The 10,986-nt window shown below is 34.7% G+C and overlaps 4 protein-coding genes across 4 annotated transcripts; 2 read left to right on the top strand and 2 right to left on the bottom strand.

Annotated features, from left to right (window-relative positions):
- Positions 1 to 652: 652 nt before the first annotated feature.
- On the bottom strand, positions 653 to 2,617 carry LOC132201089 (uncharacterized). Its single transcript, XM_059626993.1, has 3 exons — positions 2,468 to 2,617; positions 1,672 to 1,910; positions 653 to 1,127 (listed from the first exon to the last, which is right to left on the bottom strand). Exons 2-3 carry the CDS (start codon positions 1,899 to 1,901, stop codon positions 815 to 817), a joined length of 543 nt encoding a protein of 180 aa, XP_059482976.1. The 5' UTR covers positions 1,902 to 1,910; positions 2,468 to 2,617; the 3' UTR covers positions 653 to 814.
- Positions 2,618 to 4,686: 2,069 nt separating this feature from the next.
- On the top strand, positions 4,687 to 6,097 carry LOC132201029 (uncharacterized). The gene is made up of 2 exons (XM_059626890.1): positions 4,687 to 4,888; positions 5,398 to 6,097. The coding sequence occupies exons 1-2, from the start codon at positions 4,728 to 4,730 to the stop codon at positions 5,840 to 5,842; spliced, it is 606 nt and encodes a 201-aa protein (XP_059482873.1). The 5' UTR covers positions 4,687 to 4,727; the 3' UTR covers positions 5,843 to 6,097.
- A 374-nt stretch (positions 6,098 to 6,471) lies between these two features.
- LOC132199926 (uncharacterized) lies at positions 6,472 to 8,969 on the top strand. The gene is made up of 3 exons (XM_059625032.1): positions 6,472 to 6,616; positions 7,255 to 7,740; positions 8,345 to 8,969. Exons 2-3 carry the CDS (start codon positions 7,257 to 7,259, stop codon positions 8,635 to 8,637), a joined length of 777 nt encoding a protein of 258 aa, XP_059481015.1. The 5' UTR covers positions 6,472 to 6,616; positions 7,255 to 7,256; the 3' UTR covers positions 8,638 to 8,969.
- A 65-nt stretch (positions 8,970 to 9,034) lies between these two features.
- LOC132199927 (uncharacterized) lies at positions 9,035 to 10,462 on the bottom strand. The gene is made up of 2 exons (XM_059625034.1): positions 10,302 to 10,462; positions 9,035 to 9,857 (listed from the first exon to the last, which is right to left on the bottom strand). Exon 2 carries the CDS (start codon positions 9,851 to 9,853, stop codon positions 9,323 to 9,325), a length of 531 nt encoding a protein of 176 aa, XP_059481017.1. The 5' UTR covers positions 9,854 to 9,857; positions 10,302 to 10,462; the 3' UTR covers positions 9,035 to 9,322.
- Between the last annotated feature and the right edge of the window lie 524 nt (positions 10,463 to 10,986).

Here is a 10,986-nt window from a genome sequence, read left to right as displayed (position 1 = left end):
AGCCACCATTCTGGTCTTTCACGGCTTGCATTCTACCTGAAAGATAACTTGCTACTCATTGCATTATGGGAGGAGAGAAATTAATCTTAATCTGAGACATTTTTCTTTAAAAATGTCGTGATCAACCAACCGTATCAAACGCCTTGGAGAAGTAAAAAAATACCATTAAAACATTTTTTTTCTGAAAAAGAGCAACACAAATATCTTTAATGACATTTTAAGCAGCGTGGAGGTCGTAGGTCGTGCTACACAGCCTTTTATATGCAGATTGAATCTTTGTCTAAAATGGGACCATACGACTGATTGACCGCGAATTAGCCTTATTTTTTGTTCAAAATGAATTATTGAAGTCGACAAGGAACGGCCCAAAATTTAGCAGTTCAAGCAAAAACAACTCAACATTGTCTTACTCGCGACGAAAATCGCGATGAATGAAAAAACTATAACTGATTTCTTGTAACTTTAATTTACTTCTAGACCCTGAATTTTGACAAAAGACCTCCACGTGTTTTCGCGTGTAAAAATAATAATGACAAGGTTTTTATGACCACAAATAATATTTATTATCTCTGTTGGAAAAAAAATCTTGTACTCGCGCGTGTAGGAAACGCCGAGTACATAAATTATTGCAAAACTCAAAGGCAGCAGCAGATGTTATTTGTTACTTGTTTATTTCCTCGCAAAATATGATCATATTTCTTTAGCTATAAATTACAGAAAGAATGAATGGCCAGAATGGAATAAGTGCATATGAATGGGACATTACAACACGGCCATAATTCATAAGAGATGCATAAGTGAAAAATGCGAATTTTTAGTTGCAAGTGATGAACCACTTGTACTCGGTGCCGGAGTTGGGTCTGCTGCCCAACTGGACGAACCTTTTCTTCAGGTCGCCCTTGGGTGCGAACAGGTAGCCGCCGGTGCGCGCGTGTTTGATGGTGACGATCGCGTTGGTCTTCGGAGGGCTGATTTCCCACAGGTTCCGCAAGTCCTTCGTGTTTTGGTAGGAGGCCCTGGTGGCCAGGAGACCGACCTGGCCAGTGGCGAAGTTGGTGCCGTGGCTCAGGTACTTCTGGTCCATGCGATTGTTGAACTCGAAGAAGGTCCTGCCGTTGACAACCCACCTGAAACAAAATTAATTCCTAATTTAGCTGAAAGAATTATATTTCATTTTCATTGAATGGTTTTTGTTTTAATAATTATATTAAAATCACTAATTAAATTGAAATGAAAAATCGTAAAAAGAAAAAAAAATAGTTCATTGTGAGTTTCTTTTATTAGCAATTAATGCTTGAAAAAAATTGAATTATTCTCTTCAAGAAATATTCCTTAAAAGACCTTATTTTATTAAGCTAAGAAAAATTAAAAAAAAAACATAATCTGAATAATTTATAATTGACAATTATTCGAAGAATAAAGTGAAATAAATATTTTCGAGTTCTAATGAAATTATATAGAAATTTATTAAACACAAAATGTGCACAACTTTTCAACGTACAATTAATTAAATTAATTAAAATATTCATTGATGGAAGAAATCAACGAATTTCAATCAATTATGTTATGAGACAAAAGTTTAATTTTTATGATCAGATTAATTCATGAAATTTTACTGTGAATAAATATTTGAAAACATCAAAACACGATTTTCTGATAAAATTTACTTACTTATCAATTTTCCACTGTCCGGACTCGTCGATTTCCTTGATGCCGCCCTTCTTCAAAGACGTGGCCGCCCTGCTTTGTCCGGGAGTGAATTCGAGGTAGTCGTTGGGATGCGCCAGGACGTTTCTGATGTAGCAGTTGTTGCCGAGTGTAGACTTGAAGGCACGGGGCGTCTGTCCTGACGCGGACAGGACGAGCAAAAGAACGCACGCGGAATAGACGAACAGCTGCATGTTGAAGCCCTAATGGAACGGAAAGAGCAAAATTGTTGTAGAAGACGTAGAAGACATAAAATGCTACATTATGGTATTATTATTACATAAAAAAATTTGTTAAATTTGTCTTTTATATTAAATTCTAAGTGTAAATCTGTATAAATACATTGTTTTATTTTTTTGTTATATTAATTTTAATTTATAAAATATAATTTTGTCATTGTCTTTTTAATAGTTTTGACAAAATAGTATTAGTTTTTATTAATTTTAATAATTAATTGCTAATAAATATAACTTAACATAGTGTCTGAATAAGTAAAATTTACATTTAAAGTAATTAAATTGATTGCAATGCAGCATGGTTGTGGGAGTCTAAATTTCAATGATAAGCGTCCCAAAATAAAAAAAAACTACTTTAGAAACAACTAAAAATTAAATAAAAAGTGTGTAAGCAGATCATACAGATGAAATAAATACACTATTATGATAGTTCACAAAGAAGATTTTGGAACCTTTTTTTTAAATTTCACCACAAAGAAAGAAAAATGAAACTGTCCTGATTGGATTAGTATGGAATTTCTGACCTGTTCTGATGAGTTGTCTGATCGGAGGAGCACCTGTGGCAGACTGATCGGTTCTGGAGTCTGCGGGTCCAGTTTTATCCGTTTGGCCCGCAATAAATGTCACGGCCACAACAAAGGAAACTGGTCGCTTTTCTTGCCCAGCATAAATAATTCGGGTGTTTTACGCTCACGTTGAGGCGGAGGGGGAAGGATGAGTGCGGACGAGACTCAAAATTCGCGTGTCCAGCAGAGATTAAAACAATCCAGGAACGCAAAATAAATTTCGCTTCGCGCCTGATGTATTTATTGCAATTATGAAATCGCCGATCTTCCTTCCATCTCCTTTTCTCTCTCACACTCCGCCAGTTTTATTTTTTCACAAAAAAAATCCTGACCTCACCGTAATCTGATTTATGCTGATCTTGACGGTTCTTTTTTAATTGGATATCGTTCGGCTCCTTCGAGAGTTTTTTTTTTAAATATATATTTTCTCTCTCTCAAAAGTTGCTTATTAGAGATGATCATGCAACGTGAGATTGCACTGACCTCAGTGCTTGTATGCAAATTCAGTGTCATAATTTTCGCACCTAACGACCTTTTCAATAAAAATCCCAAGGGAGTGGGAGGGAATTATTTATGAGTTTTGCTCACCACCAACCGCGCCGGATGGGAATTTAATAATTATGGACCGAGCCTAAATATAGATTTCATAGACCAGGTGATTTAATAGACACAAAAGCGGAAATTTATTTTTAGATTATAACGAAGGTGGATTTCAAAGGTCAAATTTTTGCGCAGTTTGCTTATAAAATTACTGAGTTATTTTACATATTTATTTTTATGCCTCAAAATTGGCCAATTAAAGAAGACTGCAATTTACTGATTTCAAAATATCCTGGTAATTGTATGGAATAACAAGGGATTATAAAAGAGGATTATTTTTTCATGAACATACAATATTATTTTGAGGTACTTTTTCGCTTGAGGCCATTATATAAAATAAACGGTTATTGTACAATTGCCACTTATTAACTGCAGCGTAAAAGAAAAAATTGAGAAAAATAATTTTTGAAATCATGTCTTGAGAGTAATTTTGCGCCTTTTAATGTATTTATTAGTTTCCGTTTTTCGTGAAGGCCCCGCAGGTGAGCGGCGCTCGCTTGTTTTCTCTCTCTCTCTCATCCTATAAATTATCGCCCAGCCTTCCTATAATTCATCTGCCGTGGACGAGATTAGTTTCGGAAGAAAAAAATATGCGCGTATAATTACAACTAATTCTTTTCTAATAGCCAAATTATCAAAAAAGAAGGATATACAAAAAAACGTTGACCTTTTTGATGAACTTTTGTAAAAAATCGCGGCGGGAAGTGGAATTTTAGAATAATTGCGTTGATAGAAAAATAAAATATCTAGCGGGCGGAGTCGCAGCGTGGAGGTGACAAATTAATGGCCCTGTTTAGAATTTAGTGCGTTCTACCAGCAATAATTTGCAAAGGGACAAAACATTACTCTTAGACTGGTTACAGCAATTAAGCACGCGTTTCAAAGCAATAAATTTTGGGAGGACCAGTTTGTTCAAGTACAAAGAAGAAAGAAGAGAAATACAAAATTGCCTCTTCTTCCTCTAATAAAAATCCTTAATTTTAAGAACTATAATTCAGCAGAGGAATGTTTTGTTTAGGGAAATAAAATCTGATATTGAGGAGAAAAATAAGAGGCAAATTATTTCTTAATCATGTTTTGTTCTGTTTTAGGGTTTCTCAATTTTCTGTTTTAATTTATTTAGCGAAACCAAAAATATTCAATAAAATTGTTAATTTTTAAACTAATTCTGATATGTGAACCCCATATATCCAATGAGATTAAAATATTTTTATTTTAAGGAAAAATGTATTATAAAAAGTGACCCTGTTTTATTGGAGCACATCCATTTTTTTTTCATATTCCATTTGTCTTCCACCTCATTCATTTATCTTTACCATCGACGACGTAATCCAAACATTTGCTTCCGAAATTGACGCCTTTGATTGTTTTTCCTGTTTCGGCTCTAATGACCACACTCGGTCGAAACAACGCACGTGGTCAAGGCGTCATCATGATCGGAAAAGGCAGCGAGACTTAACGGTCGATTTTGTTTGTCACCCAATTAACAATGCCACTCGTTTGCTCCGCATTTTGCGTCTGTGGCAGTCGATCACGCACCCTGCGGACCAAACGCCGCCATGTCGCGCCGATAAAGAAAGACGTGTGTCGATTTCTTATATTTTCAGATATAAACAGGATGCGGAAGAAGGTTTTGATTTTGACTTTCTGGGCGGTGTTGATCTCGGCCGAGGCGAGGTATTACAACATGGCATACGCAGGGTTTAGAGTGAACGACCCTACGACTGAAGAACCTCCGCAGGGCGATGATCAAAAAGACAGAATGGGTGTTTTGTACAGGTAATATAAGTCAAAAGTCGAAACAAAATTGTTCTCGGGATCTACAAAAAGGATCTGTAAATAGTATTTTTTTTCTACATGATAATTTTATTGTTGTCTAATATATTTAATATGAATATAAATTGTTACTATCAAATATAATGAAGGTTTAATTTTTGAAATAAAAAGTAATTTATTAAATAATATAAATATATTATATTTTTTTAATAGAATTTAATAAAAATGTTTTTAACTACATTTTGAAATATTTACTTTTCTTATTTGATGTATGAAAAAAATGAATTCAATTAAAAGTATATTTAAATATATCTTTAATCAAAAATGTTTCATATCAAGAAAGTAAAATTCATTAAATTAAAACAATCTAGGTTAGAATTACAATTTATTTATAAACTAACTTGAAGAAATATTTGAACTTAATATTTTAATACCTTTTGCAAAACTATGAATTAATATAAAATATTCAAATTATATTGCATAATAAAATTTGAATCACTCAATATTTACAGAGATCCAACGATCTATCAGCCATCCTATTACCACCATAAGGAGGTGCAGCCGATCGAAGAAAGTGCCGAAATCGAGACGTACCCTTTGAGCACCTACTCGCACGCCGAGACGTATCAGGCCCCCGCGCCTCCGATGCCGCCGACCCCGCCGCCTCCGACGGCCGCACCAGCCGCCCCCGAGGAAAAGCGCCAACAGCCCTACAGTTATTACTACATCGGCCGCAAATTGTGGTACGTCCCGTTGTACTTCAGCCTGTACTTCGTCATCTACGTGGCCGCCCTGATCATCAGGGCCATCTCCAGACACAAGGTCACCTTCCCAGACCGCTTGCCCACGCCGTCCAGCAGGTCTCTCGGTGACGACCAAAGCACGGAGAACAGCCTCAACGAGAAGACCGCCGATATTAACCAGATATTGGAAGATATGCTTTTGAAGTACATGTGAAAGATATTGAGATTTTTTTATTTATAAAAATGGTTGTGGGGGAAGATGAAGAGGGTAATTAAATTTTCTGTCGAATGAATGTTTCAAAAAACTGGATATTATATGGTGCCAACTCATTTGAGATTAAATTATTGAAGAAAAAATGTAGACGTGTAAATGAAAATGTTAAATTTTGAGCTCTGGTCATTGTGTATCAGATTTTAAAAATTTATTACGCTGTGATCATCGTTTCAAAATAAAAAGAATAAATAAAGAAAATTTAACTGATTAAACCTCGTTTTATTAAAACTTTTAAAAATGTAAGTACTGAAAAATGAAATAAAAAAATCATAAAAAAATCGATTATATGAGAAATTTGTCAATTAAATGCATGTAGGTATTTTTTTTTTATTTAATTGGAGCAAATTCCTCTAATGAACATTTCGTCACTTTGGAAGTTCAAATTTGTTTTTCTACTTGCCGACTGTTTGCATTAACGAGCACCAATTCATTAAAAGGAGCTGCCGCGCGTGTGAGTGAATGACTTTTGTGTCAACATGAGACGCGTGCCACGAGTGCAGGCGCCGCAGACAAGACGCACAAGGGCCACTCACCCTGAATCGTTTAACATCTTCTCCAATCGGCAAGTGAGAGGAACACGACTTGCACCGCACCAGTCCTGCGACAACCTTTTGCGAACCAACTAGATTACAAATTTAAGGACAATTTTTATTGGCGGAAATGAAGGTGAAGTAATTTTGATCGATTGAAAACGACGGATCAATTTGTGTACAGGTGAGGATGACTTTTTTTTATTTCTACACATTAGTCCATCATAATTATTAAATAGAGTAATGTGAGAGTATAATCGTTAGTGTCTAATATGCAACCAACACAACTCAAAAATTGAATTTTACTATTATTTTCGATGGAGCTGCGATGGAGGATCTTTTCTCTCCTTAATTATTGTTAAAATAAGTAAAAAAAAAATCATATCCAATATTTTAGGATTTTGGCAACTTTAAAGTTTTCAAAATAATTTAATTTGAAGAGCCCAAGAAATACTGCTTCTTAAGGAAGAAAAATAAAACTGGTAAAAATTATTTTTTGTTGTGCGGGTTGCAGATAGGTACATCTCAGGTACAGCTTAGTTATTTTTCATATGAATCCGAAAACGCAAATTGGTTTTTGTTACAAAAACAAAGGGAAATGAGGCAAACCATTTTTAATGTCTTAAATTTCATCCTCTTTGGTTCCAATTAAAGAACGATTAAAAATAATTAGACGGGTCCATTTAAAAAAGAATTTCTACACCCCTAATTAGAAGATTCCGCATTTGTTTTGAGTCTGTTTGCCAAAAGTGCACACATTTTGCCGCTCCAATTAAAAATTAAGCCTCGTGTCTGATGCATGCAATTACCCTCTGTTGGCAGCGATGAAGCCAACTCTCGTGTGCACCGCCTTGCTGCTATTTTTGGCCTCCGCAAAATCGTTGCCAATCGAGAGCGAAAGCTCGACGACCATTGAGAAAAATGCAGAGAACTCGACGGAGACGACCAATGAATTAAATTCCACGACGACAGAAAAAATAATTTCATCTACGACGATTGCCCCTGTAATTGCGACAACCGTGGCGAGCAATTCCACGGCCGTCGCCACAACTCAGAGACCTGCACCGAGCTATTACAATTCAGTCACCAATTTGATTAACAACGTGGGTTACGCGTTTCGAATCGTCATGAAGTTGATGGCACCCCTTTTCAATGGTGGAGGTCAGCAGAAAAGGGTTCAGCCTGAAGATGAAGCCGAATACGCGGATTTTGACGATCACAATAACGAGAACGAGGGATATTCGGAAAAGGTCCTGAAAGACACCTTCATGCGGACTGTTCGGCAGGTTGCAGAAACAGGCCGGCAAGGTGAGAATTTTGAGGTATTGCATTACAAAATTAAACTTCACTGTGCATATTAGTATTTTATTTAAAATTTTTATCGTTGTTCACTTCATTTGTAGTTTTTACCTCAAATTTTTATTTTGGTGATATATCCGTTCAGTTTTAAAATATGTAAAAAATCTTGCTCTTTCAAAACTTCTATTGCTTCTAAAGGAAGTTTATTTTGCAATTAATGTCACTGAATTCAAGGCGATCGCAGTTTTTAAGTAAAATCTATTGCATTTAAATGTAATATAATTTTTATTATTAGACTTTATTAATTATATAATAAATATTATTAAGAATTTATTAATTTTTTATAATTTAAAATCGATATTTTAAAATAATTAAAATGTTTTTTCATTGTTATAAATGTTATAATATTTAATATTTTAAAATAATATGTATTTAATTTTTAATTGTTTACTATTACAAATTAAAATGATATTTTTTACTTATAAAACAAATAAAAACCTAAAAAAAGGAGCAGAAACGGCATTAAAAAAAAAACATAATATATACTAAAACGCCCAACCAAATAAATATTTTTTTTCAAATTTGCTAAGTAAACGCATATTTAATGTTGAAGGTCTCTCCAATTACTACGACTTCATTGTAAATGAGTACTCGTACAAATTCTGGGCGGTTTACATGCTTTTGGCGTCTGGACTGCTCATTTACTCGGCCATCGCAGCAATTTACTATGCGAAATTCAACACTTCAGCCGTCGACTACGAGGTTTACGACGAGGCCAGATCTGGAGACGCCACCCTTACTAAACCAGGCACCAACCCTCTCGGACTCATCGGCTCCCTTGTGTCAGTGCGCACTTTCCAGCAAATTATGGATGCTATCTCGAACAACAAATTTGAAGAAAGATAGCCTGCTTTAATTCAATATGAAATCTTACAACTTAATGCACAAACAAATTTAAATTTTGGTTATGGATTCGTGTTTTTTTTTTTTATAAAAACTGGGGTGTTTTGTGCATTTTAAGTTATTTGATTTCATACAAATTGTTAATTTTTTATTCTTGAAACTTCGCCAAGCTTGTAATAATATAATTTATCTGTATATTTGTGACTTTTGCTATATCTATAAATCTTCTAGAATTGTATTAATTCTAGTCCATTTCTTAACAATTACTTCATGAAAGAGATAAGTTCTGAATAATAAGTGTTGAGATAAATACTCTGGATATATTTTTTCAATTGCATACGCATAGGGAAAAACAAGGGGGTTAAATTTTACTGGTGTTAAATTCAATTAAATTAGTAAATCTGTTTTCGTTTCTGTATATTCTTTATTTGAAAAAAATGTTCAAATGATTCAAAGTACCCCTGCAGTTATGATTTCATTTTTTAATTTCGAGATAACTCATTTCATGACTGAAATCGATATCGCGATCAAAAAATTCGCACCTAAAACGCTTTTGGCCGTAGAGGTCAACCCTAAAGAGTGCAAATTTTTCAATCGTTAATTTCAATTTAAATAATGAAACTTTTGAGTTATTTCAGACTCACAAATAAAAATCATTACTGAGATTACTTTAAAAAAAGGGAAAAATTTAGCAAATAATTTCCCATTTGGATTCGCTTCCGCTGCTGAGGCGGCTGGAAAGGATGACGTGCCTCTGGGCAAAGTTCCCTTTGGGCACGGTCAGGTACGAACCAGTGACCGCGTGTTTGATGGTGACGGGCACGTTTAGCTGGGCAGGCTCCACGATCCAAAGAGTGTCCCACTTGTTGGAGGAGGCGAAGTTCTGCTTGGCGCCGGTGGCCATCCACATTTCCGAGTAGTAATAATTGGTCAGGTACGTTTCAAACTGCCGGTTGTAGATTTCGAAATAGTTGTAACTGTCCACGGTGAGTTGGTCAATGCGCCACTTGGCGTTCAAGGGACTTCCGTTCAGCGGCGCCGAGGCCACCAGACCTGCCTGGTCCTTGGGCAGCTGCGTCAGGTACTCGTCGGGAAGGGCCTTGCTGCGGATTTTGCAGCTGGTGCCGAGAACGACCGAGTCAGACAAACGCTTTTCCAGAGCCTCGATCACGTTGGAAAACTGGACGATGGCCAGGACGAAGAAAATGCGAGCCAACATTTTTCTATATAATAAATTTAAAAAAAAAATCATTATTTTGAACAATTTTTAACTTATTTAAAAAATGACATCATGATATGCTTTGATTTTTATTATAATAAAGAACAAAAATTAAATGATTTTCTTCTTAATTTTGTGCTGACGTGGTCAAAAGCTATTTAGAGGTAATGATTTGGCTATTTTAATTTGAGTTGCAACATATAAAATACATTTTTTTTCTCGCCATTTAACCATTCTTGAAAAATCTGTTACAAAACATTAAAATAATCACCAATACAAATTGATTAGGAAAAATAGTATATTTAAAAAATTGAAATACAAAAAATAATTTCTTAAATTTTATAAATTTCTACAGGTTTAATTCCTTTGAAATTTATTTCTGTCTAAAGAAACTTCAAGTAAAGTTATTTAAAAAAGCTTTTACGTGTTAAACCTTAGAATACTTTACCTTTTTTGCTGTAAATTTAACAAAATTGACGTGAGTTCCCTCGAAATGCGTTTGCCGACTGCGACCGAGCCCTTTACTTTTGAAGGGAAATGCTTGTAGATATGAGAGGCGGCTGCGCTATCTGCGTTGAAATGTGGCCAGAGTCCAAGTGCACGCGCGTTGTTGAGAAACGCTTTATAATTTTCCACAGCGTTTTCGCTGTTTATCGCTAATATGACCCCGTCCTTGCGTGATCTTTAATTGGGACGCTTCATCAGTAGTGAAATGAAAACAAAATATTTTTTTGCGTCCACAACTGTTGGATCCATCCATGAAAAATAATAATAATAATATCAAATCGCGCGAGAGCGCTTTTACCAAAAAAAGAGAAAATGAGAGAAGAAAGAGTTAACAACTGCGTCAGAAGCCTGATAAAACGTCCATCATTTAAAAATACAGCCGCCGCAATTAATAGAATAATAAATTATACAATTAATTCCATACAAAACAAAAAATTAATTACAAATTTAAAAGTAAATGTTAATATTTGTGTTTTTGCATCGTAAAATTATTAAATTTATAAGCCAACCATTACTTAATATAAAAAAATTTATTATTCCATTATTATTTTATTACTATTATTTCTATTATTATTATTATTTTTTACATTTTCATACATGGCAATAATAACAAATTTTTTCACTAT

The sequence above is a fragment of the Neocloeon triangulifer genome, unplaced genomic scaffold, assembly GCF_031216515.1.
Source record: "Neocloeon triangulifer isolate White Clay Creek 2 clone unplaced genomic scaffold, ASM3121651v1 ptg000014l, whole genome shotgun sequence".
Lineage (NCBI taxonomy): Eukaryota > Metazoa > Arthropoda > Insecta > Ephemeroptera > Baetidae > Neocloeon > Neocloeon triangulifer.
Note: the sequence above shows the minus strand (reverse complement) of the source record. Positions and strands in the feature narration are given on the sequence as shown.